The 21,077-nt window shown below is 42.3% G+C and overlaps 1 protein-coding gene across 2 annotated transcripts in view; it reads left to right on the forward strand.

The window, feature by feature from the left end:
* The window catches only part of CUNH10orf90 (chromosome unknown C10orf90 homolog), a 99,114-nt gene extending 81,902 nt beyond the window's left edge, over positions 1-17,212 (forward strand). For both annotated transcript variants that reach the window (XM_054276539.1, XM_054276538.1), the window contains exons 4-9: positions 3,934-4,206; positions 6,092-6,336; positions 7,312-7,507; positions 15,437-15,500; positions 16,334-16,433; positions 16,586-17,212. In XM_054276539.1, the coding sequence (XP_054132514.1) occupies positions 3,934-4,206; positions 6,092-6,336; positions 7,312-7,507; positions 15,437-15,500; positions 16,334-16,433; positions 16,586-16,624 (917 nt within the window). In that variant the 3' untranslated portion in view covers positions 16,625-17,212. The remainder of the gene's footprint in view (positions 1-3,933; positions 4,207-6,091; positions 6,337-7,311; positions 7,508-15,436; positions 15,501-16,333; positions 16,434-16,585) is intronic.
* Positions 17,213-21,077: the final 3,865 nt, after the last annotated feature.

Below are 21,077 nucleotides of genomic sequence, written 5' to 3' on the forward strand. Positions count from 1 at the left end.
ATCCTGCTGTAAAGTGAAATGGGGGCAAAAAGCAGTAACAATGGAACAGGGGATGTTTGCCTGGATTGTGTGTGTCTCAAATTTAACCTGCTGTAATGCAGGGTCACTTCCCGTTAGCAAAACCCCCTGAAGGGAGAGAGGGGAAATGTAAAAAGATACTTTACAGTAAAACAATATACTTATTTTACTCCAAGATCAAGGATTCTTTTTTTTTCTTTTTTTTTTTTAAAGGAACTTTTGAAAACCTACCCTTGGTTTTACAGAATATTTTAAACTCCTCCTATATGGTATGGTTTTCACTAAGTCATTATTTAAAAATTGAGCTCTTGTCATCTTTCTTGCACAGGGCAAAAATGACTCTTCTCCAGATGTAATTAGGACTTTGTTCCTTAAATTTGCTTCTATCAGCAGCTGAACTTTTCCAACTACAACCTATACTGGCTGAATTTTATTAATGGAGTCACTCTGCTTTCTGTTTCTTTGAGTTTTGCTCTCCCATATCTCCCAAAGCATTACACTTGCATGTCTTTGTTCATTGGTTTTAAAGGCTTTCCTCAGCTGGGATAATAGAAAAACCATCTATTTCTGGTCATCCAGTTGCAATTCTGGCTATTCTCAGTGGGACATATATATTTCAGCCTGGGTTGGTGGAGGGATTTAGATATACAATTCCAGATAGTCTTAATGAGAGTAACAGTCCTAATTCCCCACACAGAATATTAAAAACGGGTCCAGGGTGTACAGAGTGAAACGCTGTGATCTTACCTTTAAGTACCTTTGCCTTGTTCTTTTTTTTCTTTTTATTCCTAAATATCATTTGCATCTGTGTTCATTAAAGTAACTGAGAGCTGCTTTGAGGATGAGGCAGTTGATTTTTGGAGCCCCTGTCTGGTTTGCTTTGCTCTGTTTTCCTGGAGATTTTGCTCCACCTGGGTGCACCTTTGGAAGGGAAAGGTTAATCCAAGAGGGAGCTGGAAGAAAGAATTCAGCAAATTGACTCTGTTATTATCCTGATTGCCTTCAGTGTTAGACAAGAAGAAGATGCACATTTTTTTTATTGCTTTAATTAACTACCACCAAAAAAAAGATCCCCACCATACTGTGAATCTAATAAGGATTAAGATTCAGTTAGAATATTAGAACCAGATCCACAAGGAAGAAGCTTTTCATGCAGGAAGGACGTGTTGATTTTGTTCCTGAATTTCATGAGGAATCATGGGGGGTTTTGAAATTCTTTCTCAAGGCAACCTTTTATCATAAAATGCTAAGAAGCATCCATCCCCTTTTGGTAGTTTTTGACCCCATTCTTAGTTTTGTTCATGCATTTCTTTTCCTTCTCTCCTACTCCACATCTTCGTAGGGGTCCCCCAGGCCTTGTTGGGAGGATGCCACTGGTGGAGTTTCTTTCAGCAGGGAAGTGGTGCAGAGAGGAGAGAAAGTTTTCTCCATTTGCACAACGTGTAAGAAATTTCCTGGAGCTTAATTGTCCATTCTTGAAGGTTGCTGTACTTACACTTGGAAGCCAATATCCATGGAGAGCTAGTCTGGTAGTTAGGAGTAAATGGGCTGTGAATACTCCAGGCAGCTCCTCTTTCTTGTGTTCAGATCAATATTCTGAGTTAGAGAGGGGAGATGTGGCTTGGAGCCTCCTCCTTCCCTCACTCTGGTCTCCACTGTTCTTCCCTTCTCCCTTCAGCCCATTGTGACCCCTCTGATGACTCCTGCTGATTTTGGGGAGCCCAGCAGCAGCAAACGGCCCCTCCTGGGGCCACAGCACTGCCTGGAGCAATTTGACAGCCAAGCTGTTTGGCTTCATAACACACATTTGCTGCACAGACCATTTCTTGATATGAAGGCAAATTATCTCCCACTGTGATGCTGCCATGGATGAGCAGAAACTCTTTCCTCCTTTCTTCTTTCTTCTCTTCTCTGTGTACTGCTGGCCAGTAAACTATTTTAATTTAAAAGGTGATTTAATGAGATAATCTGTTTTCCATTCAGGTTCTTCCTGTGGCTTAGCTCCCCTCCTTTTTTCCCCTCTATCCATCTGATTTCTTGGCTGCCTGAGTGGAAGGGCTTCCTCCCCTGCTGCTCTGCAGTTCCTCAGTGCTACCTGCTGCTTTCTTCATCTTCTCCTACCCCACTGCTTGTTCCTACCTCCTCCCACAGCCACCCTTTGAGCCCATGACCCCATTAATCTGTCCCAGTATTTTTTCCCCCCTCTCTGTGCCATAAGACATTCTTGTGTGACTGCAGGAGTGGGATTGGTCAGGGAGCGGGTCCATGGATATGCAAGAGCTCTGAGGGGATGCACAGAATTGAGTCTGTCCAGTTTCTTGGGAGCATTTGCATCAAAACTATTTCCATCTGAGAAAAGAGCTTGGTTGTGATAAAAGATAAGGGAGATATTTGCAATGTATGAAAAGCACAGAGAAAAATAAGTTCTGTCAGAGAGCAGGAGAGCTTGGATGTTTGAGAGCTCTGTGTGCACGTCCTTGCTTTGACCAGATTTTCTGTAGGGCTGTGAAACTGCTTTGGATGGGGTTCATCTCAATGAATTTAATTAAAACCAAGGTTTGTTTTTTCTGTTTGTGCTGATCTTCAGGGATCCCTGACTGGAGGATCCTCTGAGGAGCTGACTCCTTCTCACTGTATAGGCAGCGACAGGAAGGAGCTCAAGATGTTGTGGTTGGAGTCGATGATCTCTGAGGGCTTTGCCAACCTAAACAATTCTGTGGTTCTGTGCTCCAAGCTCTGATCTACAGGGAAAGGGAAAAACAGTAAATGCTGTATCTTAATGCCTCTGATTTTCTCAGAAATACTGCAGAGTCAAAAAGAGACATGAGCCAGTCAGGTCACTAAATTGCATAGGAGATCATCATTTTGTGGAAAAGAATATTTCTTATCTACTGTGAGTGGGATAAGGATTGGGAAAGTGAATTGCAAACTTCCCACAAGGCAGGATCTGATTTTGGTGAGTGATTCTGAGATAAGGAAGTGTCAAACACAGAATCACAGAATCATTTAGGTTGGAAAAACCCCTCACGATCATCGAGTCCAACCATGACCCCAGCACTGCCCATCACTAACCCATGTCCCCAAGTGCCACATCCACAAATTCTTTACAAATTCCTTAAATCCCTGCAGTGCCATCTCACCCTTTGCCATGAATTGGCTCAAAGGAGAAAAACACTTCTAATCTTCACTCTGTCCTCTACCTAGACATGGCAAACAGTCAGCAGGGAAAGAATTGTGTTAAATCTGCTTTTAAAAAGACAGCAAGAAAGGTGAAGGAATCTTTACAATGGCCTGGAGGGACAGGACAAGAGGAATGGCTTTCCACTGCCAGAGGGCAGGGATAGATGGGATTTTGGGAAGGAATTGATCCCTGGAGGGTGGGGAGGGTGACCACAGCAGCTGTGGCTGCCCCTGGATCCCTGGCAGTGCCCAAGGCCAGGCTGGATATTGGGGCTGGGGGCACCTGGGACAGTGGAAGGTGTCCCTGCCCATAGAAGGGGGTGGAACTCGATGTTCTTTAGGATACATTTCAATTGGAAGTGTTCCAGGATTGTAGGATTTGAAATTGTTGAAACCTCATCAAAATCATTGTTATGGGTTCAGCTGTGGCTGTGATGAAAACCAAGGCCTAACAAGTTTTGGGATCAGGGTTTTATCCCCTCTCCAGTGGAGTGGCTGCCTCAGGAGCATCTCCCATCCCCAGCATTTCCAGTGCCCCACTCTGGCTCTGTGCAAAGCCATAGCAAGAACCAGCAACCAAAAGTCCAACTTGTACAACACTTTGCCATTACAGTTTTTGATTGCTCAGCCCATACAACTCCAGGATCCTGCCATACCAATAAAAAACACATGAATTAGAAGGCTGAGAAAAAAAAAAAATCCCATGTTACAAGATTGTTTTTCTGTTTTTCACAGGAACACCAATGCTTTTGGGAAGCAGGAAAAGGAGCAGCACAACAACCCCTGGCTCCCTTCCATTTGCAGCCTCCAGAGAAACCATTGCTGCTGCTCCTGATGGCTCATCCAACAGGGCAGATCCCTCCAAAGACCCCTCCAAACCCAAAGAGATCCAAGCACAGGGTGTCCTGAAACCAAAAATGTCTGTCTCCAACAGCACATGCAATGTAAAGGCGTCATCAGGAATGCTCTGGGAAGAAAATGTTCACAGGCAACAGCAGCTCCTAAAAAGTAAGGTACAAATCCTACTGTGGTTGTCAGGAATATGGTTTCAATAATAAGATGAGATTAGTCTCAGAGAAAAAAAATGAAATAATGGAAAGTCAGGCCATTTTTGTGCAGCTTTAAGTGCTGAGCGTGAGTCATCTGGTGAGAGATCAATCAGCTGATCTGACTGTATACATTGCTATGGTTCATAGAAAACAAGATTAAAATTACCAAGATAGGCTTAGATTCCCAAGAAAATCTTGAAAAAGCATTAAAATTGCAAAGTCAAGCAGCCCCAGCCTACCCAAGTACTACCAGTAGTGAGGTTATTTTTACAACCTTGTTCTGATACCTTTCTTTCACTCCTTCAACCTTTTTTTTAATGACACAACAACCTGAACTATGATTATTAACAAGATTTAATAACATAAAATGTAATTTCTTTGGGTTCAGCTGTGTCTGAGATGTCTTACTTCCAACATTAATTCTCACAGCTGAAATGCAGATGACACCAGCAGCTGTGTTCATGCACCAGGTATTTTTGCAGAAAGCAACTGAGAATAATTTGGGTTTAGTATCAATATGTTTGCGAGAAACTTATTCCTTAAAAATGTTGTAATGGTCATAGAACCTTTTCTTCTTACAGCTGTGTTTTCTGAAGAGAATTTTTTGCAGGCTGGTAGGCAGAATTTGTCATCCCTGAGCATAAAGCTACTGAATGTCACACATTTGGAAGCCTAAATGCTGTTTTTAATGCCTGAAGTTAAATCATGGCATTCCCCTAACTGAGAGCAACTTTGTTTTACAAAAGTGAAGCATCCACTGAGATCTGGCAAAGCCCAACTTAATCCACACCTCTAAACCTGGCTTAGGGAGGAATTTAATTTCATGTTCACAGGTTTCAAGGTTTATTCCAAAATGTTGGTGAGAACAGTGTTAGGGAGGAAATACAGTTCAGGCTTTTATAAGGCAAATGTACCCAACACAGATCTTTTTAATATGTTTTTAAAGTACAATATAATATGTACAATATGTCATAAAGAGGAAAATATTTTAAGTTTATTGTAACCAAAAATTGAAATAAAACAGTAACGGGCTTTATTCCCAGATATTTAGTTCTAGAAATCAAATTATTTGGCAAGGAAGGAGCACTCCATCCAGTGTGACTTTTCAAACAGTTCATATGGAGCCATTCTGAAGTTCCTTTGTTATTTTGGATTTGTTCTGTCCTCTGAATGAGAATCTGATTTTTGAGCACACAGCCTCTTTTGGTCCTAATTTGTGCAGGGAGTATCAGTCAGTGAGCATTAAAACTTAATTAAAAGTGTAGAAAATAAAATAATCTCTTTTTCTCAATGTGAATTGACAGTTTTCATAATAATGTCCTATAATGCACAATAACCTTTTGTTGATTATTTTTTTAAATGGAGCTTTTCCACTGGCTAATGGATCTGTAGGAATGACAGAAAGCAAACTGGATTAAAAACAAAGGAAAAAACAACCAGTGGTGCTGATGAAAGGCTCAGTGTGGTGAAAGGGAAATGATTTGTGGTTAAAGCCCATAACAATCTGGTATTTTCTGCAATAAATTGGAATGAACCCCAACTGCAGGTCACAGCAAGATATCCCTGGCTTTCCATGGTGCAGATTTTGGGAAGCACCAGCAAAGAGAGCTGAGTGTCCCAGAGTTTTAATTGTGATTTCCTTCCCTGTGAGGTCTGGATAATGTGAGAGACACTCCACGTGTCACATGGCAGCCACCATTAGACCTGATCTCTTCTGCCTAATGAGGCCTATTAATAACAGCCTGGCTTTCTTATTTCAGGAATGGCCCTCTCTGTCTAATGAGGTGGAGAACCCAATAAAAAATTAGCCATGCGCTCCTAACGAACTTTTAAATCTCTCCAAGGCAATTATGAATTCCCTGCTCCGAGGGACAGAGCAGAGGAGCTCGAGGCACAGGACAAGCAAGGCTGGAGGGTGCCCCTGTCCAGGGTGCCCCTGTCAAGGGTGCCACTGTCCAGGGTGACATTGTCCAGGGTGTCCCTGTCCAGGGCTCGTTCTCCAGGTGTGGCTTGGGACAAAAACCTGCTCACCTGGCCAGAGCCCCGCTCCCAGCAGGAGAAAACTCCAGCAGCTCCATGTTCACTGCGGGTAAAGCATCATTTTTTTTCCTTTTTTCCCCACTTAGTTTTTTTTTTTCCCCCCCCCCGTTTTCTCCCCTTTTCCCCCATGGATGGTGTTTGCTTCCTGGGAACTTCTACGGGCAGAAGTTCACATTCCTTGATTTTTCCCTTTGCAGTGAAGTTTTGGCAGTTTGTATCCACTGCCAGAACTTGCTTGGTTGTCCAGGCTCCCTGATTTGAGCTGCAGCTGCTGTTCCTGGGGGGGAACTTGTTAAGAGTTTGGGAATTTACAAATTCCCAGTTTCCCAAGTGCCTGGCACTTCCAGCTCCAGCTGTAGGTGTGGACATGGCCCAGGTGGTACCTGCCTGATGGACTTCCCTGCCTTTTCCTCCTGCACATGTTGCAGACCCATCTCTGCTCCTTTCCCCTGTCCTAAGACATTCCTAAATGTTGAAGCAGCCTTTGACTGGGAAGTGTTTTCTTTCTGGATCTGCCATGGAGAGATCTGACAATCTAAATAAACAGGAAGGTTTGTGAACTGCCAGTGACGACTTGCTTCGGTGATGGGGTGAGAAAAGGAAACAGGCAAAACATCAAGAACTGGAATTTGGATGTAAAAATATGTAATTTAAAACATAGAAATGTGTAAGGTTGACAGGACAAGGGGAAATAGTTTCCCATTGCCAGAGGGCGGGGATGGATGGGATATTGGGTAGGAATTCCTGGCTTGGAGGGTAGAAGCTGTGAAGAGAAGCTGAGGCTGCCCCTGGATCCCCGGCAGTGCCCAAGGCCAGGCTGGACATTGGGCTTGGAGCACCTGGGACACTGGGAGGTGTCCCTGCCCATGGCAGGGGTGGGATGAGCTTTAAATTCCCTTCCAACCAAAACCCAGATTCATTTTCCCCACTTTAACAACCTCTAACCAAACTCAGCCCTACGCCCTCACACCTTTTCCTCCCTTTGAATCACCAGAGCATAAAGCAGCTTCTCTGTGTCCTGCAGGAAGCCCTGGAGCTGCACAACCCCCAGTTCATCTCGCGCTCGCAGCAGAGGCTGAAGAGGCTGGAGCTCATGGTGCAGCTGAGGAGGGCCCAGCACAGGGAGGCTCCCCCGGGCACCCCCCGGGCCCGGGCGCGCAAGCTCTCCACCTCCACCTCCAGCAGGAAGAGGCAATTCACCATCCCTGACCCTCTCAGTGGTGAGTTGGGAGCAACAGCAGGTCCTTGGCTGCCTTTGGAAGTCCTGGATGGAATTTCCAAATTGAATTTGGGGAGGAATGTGAGAGCTGCTGTTCCTGGTTCATTCCACAGTGTGGTATTTTCAGGGTCCCCCATGGCAGGAAGGAAATGATGAATCTGACTCCATGTTCTTAGAAGGCTAATTTATTTTTTTATGTACTTATGCTATATTAAAGACTATAGCATATTCTTTACATACTAAATACTATATACTAATATACTAAAACTATACTAAAGAATAGAAAATGGATACTTAGAGAAGGCTTAACAAGATACTAATTAAAAACTCGTGACCTCTTCCAGAGTCCTGACACAGCTGGACAGTGATTGGTCATTAAGTAGAAACAATTCACATGAAACCAATCAAACAATCACCTGTTGGATTGGTGATTGTGATTATGGAATGTGGTTTGGTGATTAAACAATCTCCAAACCACATTCCAAAGCAGCAAAACACAGGAGAAGCAAATCAGACAATTATTGTTTTCATTTTTCTCTGAGGCTTCTCAGCTTCCTAGGAGAAGAAATCTTGGCAAAGGGATTTTCCAGAAACTATGACAGTGACACTCCAGCATCTGTGCAGATGCTTCTGGCAGGAATTCCCAGCAGCTCAGACAAGGGTTAGTGGGGGTGAGGAGTTTCCTGTGCTCTGTGGCATCTCCTTGGGGAGTTTTTGTCCCTGTCACATGCAGTTGTGTTCTTCAGCACGGTGCAGCTGCTGCTGGTTGTGGGGTGATGGCAGTAAATGACATTTCACCCTCTCCCAGCTCACAGAATGATCAGTTTGGGGACAGGGGTGACAGCAGGGAGGCAGGAGGGATTTGGGACAGGAGCCCCAGCTGCAGGTGTGGATTTGCCTCTTGCGTCAGAAATCCCAGAGCTGGGGAAGAGCTCTGGCCTGCCCAGCCCTGCTAAATCAGGCCATGCAAACTCTGTGATTTCCTAATTGCAGCTGATTAGGTTGTGGCAAACAGCCTCAGCACCCAGTGAGGGAAACCCTTCTGTCCCTCACAACACCTCTGTAAATGTTATCTAAGCTCAAGATGTTAAACAAATTGCTTTTCTTTTTCTTTTCTTTTTCCTTTTTTTTTTTTTAATTGCCATCTGGATGTTAATTAACTCAGTTGACTAAAGAACAAATTTATTTGATTGCATGGCATTCCTCCTTACATCTTGGTTTTAAATCTGTGGCTGCTTTAAGATACATTATGCTACTGAAAAGTAAATTAATTGAAAAGATTAAACAAACTAACAAAGACACCTGGAGGATGCAGGAAAGGGAATATTTGATGTCCTCAACCTGGGGAAACAGAAATAGGTTTTTGGCTCCCTGGAGAATGAGGGTGAGTGCAGGGGATGTGAGTGCAACCACATTTCAGGGCTCTTGGAGATTGCTGGAGAATTCCAACTTCCAGTGGTCTGTCCTAATCAGAGCCCTACTGAGTTTTTATAGTGAGAGCTCAATACACATAAGGAAACATGGCACAAAGCATGAATTCTATCTTAAAGACTCAATAGAATTAATTCACCATTTCCATGATCCAAGTTAATTTACCTGGAATCAGATCTCAGGGCTGTGCAGTGTGAGAACTCTGCCAGCAGCACACCAGGAGTTTGTCATCTTTATTAGAGGAAGTGGCAAAAATCTCCCACTTCTGTCTGAACATCTTTGAAAATCCCCCAAACCACTCTGCAAATAATTTATGAAACAAAATATGAAAGGCTAAACCTATTTCTCCTCAAATTATAATGAAATTTTAATCTTTATGCTTGTTTAATGAGTAATAAAATCATAATATTGAAATATATTCATTAATTATTGAAGTTAATGACAATTTCCATCTTTTAGTGGTTGGTCATTAAAGGTAAATTTGTCTAGAGAGAATCTTTGGTTTCTGTAACTCATCTGCCTTCGTGTAGTGTGGTTTTCTGTTTGTGAGACCTTAATATTTTTATAATGACAGAAGTCTCACATGTCTGTAATTGAAGCAGAACTGGAGTTATGCTGGAAATCCAAATCTCTGGGTGAAGCACAGCCCTGTAACCTGCACTACAGAGGGCCCTTGTTGGAGCCCTGGCTGCTGAGAATTTCAGATTTTCTGTGCTGAAGGCACTGACCCCCAGGAGAACACTGTATTGACCTGAGGCCGTGGAGAAGCTTCCAAAATGGGATGACGGAACTGGGATTGTGGGTGTGGAGTTTGGATAGAAGTGTGTGATATCACAGGTGTGTGATATCAAACTACACACTCATAATCTCAGTTCTGTTATTCCATTTTGGAAGCTTCTCCACAGCCTCAGGTCAAATGCAGAGTTCTCTTGGGGGTCAGTTGAGAAAGTCTGAAATTCTCAGTACCCAGGGTGGGGAGAGGTGGGTGCCTGCTTTAATTCAGGTGGAAATGGGGCTTTAACTGCAGCCCAAGGTGTTCGGAGCAGTTTGCTGCACTTACCTCTCTCTGAAATAAGTTTGGTACATGTGCTTCTCTCTGCTCTTGCAACTTTTAATCCAATGAAATAATTCACACCCAGAGCAAAGACCTGCAGGGATTTTTCTCTCTCCCAGAGAGATTATTCTATCAGCCTAAAACATCTTTATTGATAACATGAAATTATTGACTAGCAGGGTTTCCCTGTGTTTTGACAGTGTCGTTACAACTTCAGTTTCTTTCAGGATAAAGAAATAATTGGCATTCAGCATAATTTCCATATAAATACCAACATCTGTGCAGTTCCCATTTACCTTCCCATCCTCAAAACCCCGAGCTGCTTACCAGTTTTTCATTGTCCTTCACAAGCAGGGTTTTACAAAACGCTGAAAGTAATCCGAGGAAATTGAAAATGTTTATCCTGCACGAGATTTTACCATCACCAGAGCACTCTGAAGGCACAGAACCTGCTCAGAACTCCTAGGCAGCCTTTGTGCTGGGTAATGGGCACTGCTAAATTTTGAGAGTGCTAATTAGTCCAAGATAGACAACTCTGCTGTTGACTGTGTCGAACAAATTAGGGATCCCACTGTGACGAGCTGAATAGAAACAATGTTCAAATAACTGCATTTAAATCTCCAAAACCGTAATGTAATTACTGCACTGACAGGACTACCAGCTGTTTATGGGCCTTTAAATCTGCAGAATGAACAGCCCTGTGATCTTGGTGTGCACGGGGACTTGGGGAGGTTTCACACAATTTCTCAGGCACCTTTGGGGTTTTTTCCCACCTTTCCTTTTCCTGTTCTTTGAGGGGTTGGTTGTTCTTTGGGATTGGCCATGGGAGTTGAACATTACCCTTCAACCCCACTGTGGAGCCTGCTGAGCTCCTCTGGGTTTGCACCCAAACCCTCAATATTTAATAATATCTTGGAAACAATTTATATTCCCTCAGTAGTGCTTCTAAACCTTCCCCAAAAGTATTTTTGGATTGCTGCTTGTTTCGGTGTTTTTTGGATTGCTGTTTGTTTGGGTTTCCCAGGAGTGTGTTTCTCCAGCAGCTCTGTGCCAGGGAGGGTTTTATTTGGAGCGAGGGAGGAGAAGGGGGCAATCAGAGAATTTGCAATAATCCTGCACTCAGGTGTAATCCTGTGACATTCACATTGGTGCTCAGCTGGGACTTTATTTGAGGCATTTGCCACAGACACATTTTATGAAAAATCCTTGCATTAGGATTTTTTCTCCTAAGAAGCTGAGAAGCCTCAGAAATGAAATGTAAACAATGATTATCTGCTGCTGTGGAATGCAACAGGTAGATCTTTGATTAGTCCTTGTTAGTTGTTTCTAATTAATGGCCAATCACAGTCCAGCTGTCTCAGACTCCCTGGTCAGTCACAAGATTTTTTTATCATTCCATTCCTTTCTATTGCTTGCTACCCTTCTGAAGAATCCTTTCTTCTATTGTTTTAGTATAGTTTTCATATATAATTTTCTTTTAATATAATATGTATCATAAAATAATAAACCAACCTTCTGAAACACGGAGTCAAAATCCTCGTCTCTTCTCTCATCCTGAGACCCTGAAAACACCACCCCAGTCATTCACTTTAGGTCATTTCCCAGTTTCCTTCTCCCCATTCGAACTTTTAATAGTGCCACCCATTCTTTTGGCTTTTTTGGCTGGCAGCTCTGAATAAAGTCTAAGCTGCAGTCAGGTAATGGAATTAGGAAGAGGAATGATCTGTTTTGAAGATATTATTAAACTAATATTAACTCTGCCACACCTTCTTCAAAAGCTGCCGTTTTTTTGGTGTGGGGGGGAAGCTTTTTGGAATTATATGCTCTAATGATATTGGAAAGATTTAGGAAGGCCAGGTGAGATGCTAATATTTTTGTTTTTCTGGATAAAATCCATGAATATTTAAGTATCATTTGGACAGAGAGGACTGAAATCTCCAGCAACATCCCCCAAATTATTCTAATATGAAAATGTTTGCATAAACCTCTCAATTTTACAGCTTTTTAGAGATATTAGTACTGTTTTCCAGAAAAATTAAAATATTGAGGAGGGTCAGAAGTCTCAGTAGTAGCAGGAGAGACCTGAACAGCTGGAAAACCTGGGTACCACCTTGTCACAGACAAATTTTCTGAAAAATCCTTTTGCTAGGATCTTTTCTCCTGGGAAACTTCAGCTTCTCCATGTTTTGCTCCTTGGTAATGTGATTTGGAGAATTGTTAATCAGCATGTGAAACTGTTTTTAATTAATCACCAATCACAGGTCCAGTTGTGTCGAAGCTGTGAGCAATCACAAGATTTTATTATTCATTCCTTTCTTTGCAAGACTTCTGATGTCTCCTTTCTCCTTCTTTAGTATAGTTTTAATATATCAAAATATAATATAATATAATATAATATAATATAATATAATATAATACATAATACAACAATATCAAGATATTATATATTATATTAATAATATATAATATATAATATATAATATATAATATAATATATATTATATTATATAATATATAATGTAATATATAACATAACAATACTATTATATTATATTACATTATATTACATTATATTACATTATATTATATTATATTATATTATATTATAGTATATCATATTATATATTTTTGTTTGGTTGGGTTTTGTTTCTTTGTTTTTTTGTTTGCTTTACACACCCTGGATGAATTCCCAGGAAAATGTGATGCCGAGCTCAACATCACATCCACATGTACCTTAGATTCAAGGCTAATTTATTTTCTAGGGGACTGCTGATTTTAAAAACCCCAGTGTTTAAAAAAATGTTCTGTATCCCAGGATTTCTCAGGGCAAATGGGTTTTTGGTGAATTATTTTTTCAGTTCAGTTAATGACAAATTAAATTAGAGATCCACCAGCAGCAGTGCTTTGCTTTGCACACATCCTCAAAGGCACATTTTAGCTCCTACCAAATTTTGAGAATTTACATTCATGTTAGAAGAAAATGAGTCTATATTGTGTATTCTTTGATAAATTTTGCCACTGTTTTTCTCTTTTAAGTGCTCCAGTGATTTAGTGGTAAATAGGAAGTTAGGGGCTGGTTCCAACACAATCATTTCATCTGTTCTCTGTCTAAATATTTACTGACTTCCCAAGCAGGAGAGTTACTCATCCTCTTGGAGGTGCAGTTCAGCATTAATTAAAATATATTACAGGGACGACCCATTTACCTTCATTTACAGCTTGCTTTAGTGCAGGTGTGAGACCAGTTGTAAAAGCCAGAAACTCAGGAGTTTCACAGGGTGTGAATAAAACACCAAGGAGGTGCCTCAGCCCTCTGTGTCTGAAGCTTTATTAACTGTGCTGCATCCCTGGCAGTGCTGAAGGTCTGCTCTGAAATCCCTGCTCCAAAAGCCATCCAAGGCTATGGAATCTGATAAGGAGCTTTGATAAGGAGCAGCTAAAACACAATTTAGAGCCTAGCAGCCTGGGGAATTGTCTACATTTGATCTTGGCTTGGTAGGAGAGAGCTTTAAGCCAGGTCTCCAGGATCAGCTTGAGGTTATTTCAGCTCTGAGTGTTTGCTGCTCTTCCCCTTTTAAATGCTCATTCTTCTCAATGTCAAGGATTAACAACTATTTAAATCCACTCTTGACTTTATTTTCTCATTTCTAGCAATTTTTTTATTTATTTCTCATTTAACTTTTGAGCGCTAATCCTACAATCCATCAAGGATTAGCCTCTGTGATTGCATGTGATTTCTCTTCTGGTAAATAGCAAGCTGGGAAGTGCTGCAGGAATGTTTGGCCATTAACCTCGTGAGAATTAACCTCGTGGCTCCATGGGGAAGTGGATTTATTATTTTCTTGGAGGATTTTCCCCAGGGTCTCTTTTGAATCCATCCCTTCAAAGCCTCATATCTTGTTCCAGGGCAGGGATGTGTCTGATGCCCTTTTGTGCCAGCAGGAGAGGATTGTTCTGGAGCAACACCACCAGAACAGCGCCCAGCCTCTGTGGTGCTTCCCAGAAATTGAAAATAGAGGCCACCCTGACTTAGGGACTGGCAGGAAAAATGCATTTTATCAGTTTATCATGCTGCACATGGAATAGGAAGTGGGTCTGCAAATCCCTGGATGGGTTTTCCCTGTTCTGGTGGCTACACAAAGCTCTGGAATGTTCATGTGTCATCATGCCCCGTCCCTGGAGGAGTTCAAAGCCAGCTTGAAGGGGTTTGGAGCAACCTGGGAGAGTGGAAGGTGTCCCTGGGTCACAGACAGGCTGCTCCCTGCACTTTGAGAGTCATTTGGACAGCAGTAGCATCAGAGTGTTTATTCCTTTTAAGTGAATCAACATGCAAATGAGCGTTAGAACACTAATAAATAAAAGACAAATTATGTTTTCCTAGCAAATCGAGCATGTGGCTGGTGTGTGCTGAAGATTTAACAAGGATGATTAAGTGTAGACAACTGCTGAGGGGGGAAAGTCTGTCCTGAGGCAGAGGAGGCTCCAGAGCCTCTCTCCTTTCTGAGTTTGAGCTTTGGAAACTGCACCAGTTCAGAACTGAATCCAATGATTTTGATTTTTGATTGGAAGGATGGAACATCTCTGCTATGAGGAATGGCTGAGAGACTTGGGATTGTTCAGCCTGGAAAAAGCTCCAGGGAGAGCTCAGAGCCCTTGCAGGGCCTGAAGGGGCTCCTGGAGAGCTGGAGAGGGACTGGGGACAAGGATGGAGGGACAGGACACAGGGAATGGATTTAAGCTGACAAAAGGCAGGGCTGGATGGGAGATTGGGAAGGAATTCCTGGCTGGGATGGAATTCCCAGGGCAGCTGTGGTTGCCCCTGCATCCCTGGCAGTGCCCAAGGCCAGGCTGGATGGAGCACCTGGGACAGTGGGAGGTGTCCCTGCCATGGGAACGGGATGGGCTTTATGATCCTTTCCGACCCAAACCATTTTGTGATTCCATGAATTTTACACAGAGATACAGCAGTGATCTCATTTATTTCTTGGCTTCCCACCTTGTACAAATATCCTCCCTTCCCATTCAGGACTCATTTTTGCAAGGCAGGTGTTAAAATCACCCTTTCCTCAGACCACTCACTGCTCAGATAAGAAATTATTTTCCTCTATCCAGGGAAATGCTGATTGGAATTATCACAGATCTCTTCATACTTGATTTTCCTCCTTCTCAAGCTCAGATAATTATCCACAGCCCTGCAAAACAGGTGTAAATTGAATCAGAAATGGCTGTACCAGGGCAGGCTCCTGACACACTGAGGAGCAGCCAGGGTGCAGCTGCCTGCAGGAACATGTGAGGAAATTTTGGAGAGATTTGGATATTTGGATCTGGCCTTAAGCCTTCAAAACTTTAACCAGAAATGGCAAATTGTGGCTCAGTGAAATATGACATTTGAGATTTCAGTAAAAGCAGACCCCTCCAGTACTAACTTTATTTTCTCTCTGCCAGATAACCTCTTCAAACCAAAGGAGAGAGTCATTCCCGAGAGGGAGATGCACATGAGATCTAAAAGGTACAAATCCCTCTGCTTTACAGTTTGTCCATGGATTTCTCTCTGCTCTGTCAGCTTAGATTTGGGCAGCCCTGCCCTTTTAACACCCCAATGGCATGAAAACCAAACCCTCAGCAGGGCATGAAAACCAAACCCTCAGCAGGTCCTTCATGTTGAACACCCAAAAATGGAAGCAGTGAGGTCACTTTGGATTTTTTCCCCCTGATTATGTCACAGAGGATGCAAAACCAGGACTGTCCAGCTTTCCCTTCCAAATCCTGGGACTTTTATCACTGATTTTAATGGGAAAAGATCAGAAATCACCTTTTTAATGGTGACTCCTGTTATTTTTAGAATGGAAAGATTGTGTCTTCCTTGGTAAAACGTGTTCCTAATGACAGTGAAAAGATGTAAACAGTTTGCAGACTTATAATGATGGTTTTCTTATATTTTAGAAGATTACTTGAAAATGATTGCTTGATACTAATTGTGTGACATAAATACAACAAAAAACCAACCATGTTCACCCAGATTCTGGTTTGAATTTTGTTGCTACAAATTGGAACCAACTTCACTGAGCTCATTAGAAGCTACTGCATTGAAATCACCTGATCCCATCTCCTTATTTTTTTTTACTCCAAAATCAGAATTTTCAGCAAGATTTGAAACCAGCCAGATTTCGTATCAAACCATGACTGTTCATAATTTATCACTCCCAAGCCATAAATCAAATTTAAATACTTAGAGATGCCCATTACAAGTATTGCACAGAAGGCAAATATTCCCTACAGGAAAAATTAATTATTTGTGAGCCCCAGGGATAACATGAGCTCTGCTTTCTGAATTCCTGACAGGATTTATGACAATTTACCTGAGGTTAAAAAGAAACAAGAAGAGAAGCAGAAGCGGATCATCATCCAGAGCAACAGGCTGCGTGTGGAGATGTTTAAAAAGGTGAGGATTTCCTGTGATTTCTGGAGCAAATGCAGCCAGTAAATTTGAAATCTGGGATGCCAACTCCACCTCACCTCCTGTATCACTAAACATTTCTATCACCTCATGGATTTTAACAGTATTTTAAAGCATTTTTGTATTTTTTTTCCTAGCAATTACTGGACCAGCTCCTCCACAGAAACACAGAGTGACAAAGGAGTCTCTTGCTCATCATCCTAATTGGATCTTGAACGCCTTTGACTTCTAGATAAGCCATAAAATTAACTGTTATCTCAATTACCTGGAGGTATTTTTCTTATCATTGGCTCTTTGTATAAAGAAAGATCATTTATGTTTCAATTGAAATTTTAAGGCAACTTTCTTGTAATCAAAAACAGCCTAAAAGGGAGCACAGCTGTTCCAGAGCATCACCTTTTGGTCACTTTACCCAGAGGAAATAATTTTAAGAATTTTTAATGCAAATACTGAATTACAGGGGTATTATTTATCTTAATCTTTTTTTAAAAAGCACACTTCTCTGTAGCAATAGCCCAGTGTTTATAATACATGGAAAACTTATTTCTCTGAAGTATTTTATTAATTGATTTCCTGTGAGTTAAATCCTTGAAGAAAACTGTTATTTGTTATGTTTAGGAACCAGTTGAAATAGCATTACCACATCATCAGAGCAACAGCAGTTTCACATTAATACTTAACATTCCAAAAGGGACCAATATTTCAGCTTTCTGAAGAACTCCATTCCTGTTCATAGAGTGAAACTACCTAGCAAGCTCTCCCATTAAAAACAATATTTAAATATATGTTTATAACATTTTTCATGTTTTTTTCATTGTAACATACGTTTTACTCCACTTCTGTGAGCACAAAGTGTTTCTAGAAATGGCAGATGAAGGAGTGGTGCCAAGAAGGATGTTTGCATCAAAAACTTGCAGAACTCAAACCAGCTGTCATGTTTCCTCCAAAAAAATATTTAAATCTTTATTTGTACATGTTGGAAGTAAAAACAAGCAGCTCACAAACCAATGGAGTTTATTTATGGAATAAAGCATGAGGATAATATTGATCCAAGCGCTGTGTTTTTATTTGGTGCTGTTAAATAAAACAAAATTATTGAAACTGCCTGAGAAGTCGTGCCTTTGTACCCACAAATCCCATGGGGGAAAAAACCACTGCCCCTAAAAATCACTGCAAGTGTTAAATTCTGCTGCAAAAAGTTTGAGCAGGGGTTTGAATGGGGCTGGAATTTGGCCTTTGGTGGTTCTGCTTTGTTTTCCCAATCCAGCCTGGGATGTAAGGTCAGGATTTTTTGGAAGAGGGATGTTTGTGAGCCACTGGGGCAACCTCCAGCTGGGTGACCTGTGCTGGACACAGGACTGGGGTGCTTTGTGCTCTGTTTCTGTTGGATTGTTTTGCCTTTTTGTGCTTCAGCTTCCCAGTTAACGTAGGAATAACGATGGGAATTTTTGCTCGCAGAGGAGACAGAGATCTGTTGAACAAATTTATTCCAGATAGATTTCCTCAAAAACTCATCAACAGTTCAATCCATTGGGAGAGGATGTGGAAGGTAAGGCAGTGAGGAAGGACCTGCCAGCTTTTCCCTGAAAAACACCATTTTAACCAAGGAAGTCATTCTGTACTGGAAACCAAACCAAGGCTGGATCACAGACGACTCCAAGTAGAAGTCAGAAAAGGGACACCAAGAAAGATTATCTTCCAAGCTTTCATCCTGTCCTAGCTCACTATGGCCAGAGACATTTCCTACAGGATCAGTGCCCAGATTCTCTTTTATTTCAGTAGAAACTGAACATTTCTCCCCCTTGAGTCCTCACATTCTGATTTTTGACTTCAGGAAAATGCAGCTTTGGTTCATCAGGTCTGCACCCTCAGGTGATTATTTCCTGCACATCTGGGAAGTAGAAGAATGTTATTTACATTTCACCCTGCCTTAGTGTATACCCTTAGGCCAGCCTGGAGTCTCCCCCTAAAGCCACAGCAAGATATTTTGGCATGGAGAGAAAACATTTGGGGTTTGGTATCCATGGAGGACACAGCAAAATAATCACTCCCAGGTCAGGGGTGACACCAGAAGGGAGCCCCAAAACTTTCCCACTTCTTCTCTGACAGAGAGGAAGAGACAGGATCTTCCTCATTGGGAATGTTTTCCATGGAAATCAGGCATTTATCCTGCAGGATACCCAAGGGAGATGGATTCATTTACATAGTCACTTGATGAACTGTCACAGACATATTTTATGAAAAATCCTTTTGCCAGGATTTTTTCTCCTGAGAAGCTGAGAAACCTCAGAGGAAAAGAAAAACAATGGTTATCTGCTACTGTGGAATGCAACAGGTGCATCTGGGATTGGTCCATGTTGATTGTTTCTAATTAATGGCCAATCACAGTCAGCTTGGACTCTCTGAGAGTCAGGAGCTTTTGTTATTCAGTCTTTTCTATTCCTTTAAAGCCTTCTGATGAAATCTTTTTTTTTTATTCTTTTAGTATAGTTTTAATATATAATTTTCTTTTAATATAATATATATAATAAAATAATAAATCAACCTTCTGAAACATGGAGTCAGATCCTCATCTCTTCACTCATCCTGGGACCCCTGTGAACACCACCACAATGAACCAAAGCTGCACTTTCCTGAAGTCAAAAATCATAGAATGAGGACTCAGGGGAGAGAAACATTCATCTGCCATCCACAGCATGTCCCTACTCCATGCCCATATGTAAATGTATGTAAATAAATACATGTATTTGACATGCTTCCCACTCTGTGGCTGGGAATATCAGGCAGAGGAGCTGATCCTCCTTGGGAACCATGGCAGCCAGGTGATCCTTGTGAGGAAATGAATGATGTGGGAAGAGCAGCACAGGCTCCAGGTGGGATTTTACCCCTTGGCACCATCACGGATCCCATGGAGCAGGGAATAACACCTCCACTGACCTGGTTTCCTCTCCCTCCTTGAGGACAGGGTACAACATTCACCTGCTGCATCCTCCCCTCGCCTGGCTCACAGCATGAAGCCAAGTGCATCAATCAAAGGGAAAAAAATCCTCTGGGTTTGCAAAAGGTTTATTTCCAAATGTTTTTATTCTCTCTAAATGTGATTTCTAAAACCTGCAGGACAAATCTGTGGCAGTCTGGGGTGGAATTTCTTGTGTACAAATAAGCTAGTGAGGAAAATGCATGATGCAGATCACTGTCTGGGAATGTTTTACATGGTACAAAACCTGTGCTTCAGAAAACCAAAAATTATCTCTGTTGTAAACCTAATTTCTCTTTCTGGGCTTGAGGAGAAAAAATGTTATCTGGTAATGTATTCAGCAAACAATTCTGGCATTCATTTCAGCTCTACAATCCATTCATTGTACAGAAAATGGACTGGGCAGGAAAATGTCATTTCAGGAAAGCAGGAGCCACCCAGGAATAGCCCTGGACAAAGGGGCATCAGCTTTAGGAAGTTCAGGGTTAGGCGAAAGTGGTGGGATCTCCCTTTGGCCTTGCAGGCTCTTCAAAGAGCCATTCTGCCAGCAGATAACAGGAAAATTGGAGGTCACCCACCCTTGTCCAGCTGGAATTTTCCTTCTTGTTGGAGAAATTTGCAGACTGAGTTCAAGTTCTGTGGGTGTTGGTGCTGTGCCTTCGGGAAGGACACATGAGGATTTCCAACAATGCTAGTTTGGGGGAGATTTGGGAGGGTTTGGGGGCATTCAGGCACAGAGCCTGTGTGGACTTGTCAGCACATGGCCTTGGCATTGTCCTTGCCAAGCACAAAGGGCTGGAATCCTGCAGGAGTGGAAATGGAGCCCACATGGGGTGTTGGAGGTGTGCAGGACTTGGTGTTTGTTTGTTTGCTGCCATCATTAATCTCATCTGCCAGAAAAACCTCCTCAAGGGCTGGAAGTCATTGTGATGTAAAGGACTGAGGGTTCCAGTGTTCTGGGGATTTATTTAAACCCAAATATTTTCCTGTGTATGTGTATGCAAGCCATCAGTTACATCTTGGAGTTTACTCAGCTGCTCTGAGGGATGAGGAGAATGTCTGGGTAGGACTTTGGAGGGGTTTTATTGTTGGATATCTGGGACTGGTCACGTTAGTGCAATGTTTTCTGGGACAGAAATCCTGATTTACAAGGAAAACAACACACAAAAGCAGGGATAAAGTTCCTGGCAGCCCTGTGCAGAGGAAACCATTCCCTGACACAGCGAGAGCTCCAAGGCTGCAAACGCAGCTTGCCTCATGTGCAGGGGTGTTTGTCCCTTTGAGTGCGGGGACAGAAGTGCCTGTGTGCTCTCAGGGGTGAGTGATTGTCCCCCCAGGAGCTCTGAGAGGCCACTTGTCCCTGCTGGAGCCCCCCAGGGTCACATTTCTCCAGGCACTGTGACTGCAGCCTGTGTCGCTCGTTGCTGCTTTGGGATGTGGCCGGATCCTGTGGGATCCCCCTGGCCTGGCAGAGGTCAGCACCAGGAAATGGGGCTTGGAGAAATCCCAGCCCCATCTGCAGCCCCTTGAATAAAAGGGCATTTATTTCAACTGAAATGCAAATTTACCTGAGCATAAAACCAGATCAGAATGAAAGAAGCTACAGAAAATGCACCCAATTTACTGTTGGTGGAAGAGAACAGCGCATGCAT

This window comes from Melozone crissalis, unplaced genomic scaffold (assembly GCF_028551555.1).
Source record: "Melozone crissalis strain CALT ecotype California unplaced genomic scaffold, PUWL_Pcris_2 ptg000019l_1, whole genome shotgun sequence".
Taxonomy (NCBI): Eukaryota; Metazoa; Chordata; class Aves; order Passeriformes; family Passerellidae; genus Melozone; species Melozone crissalis.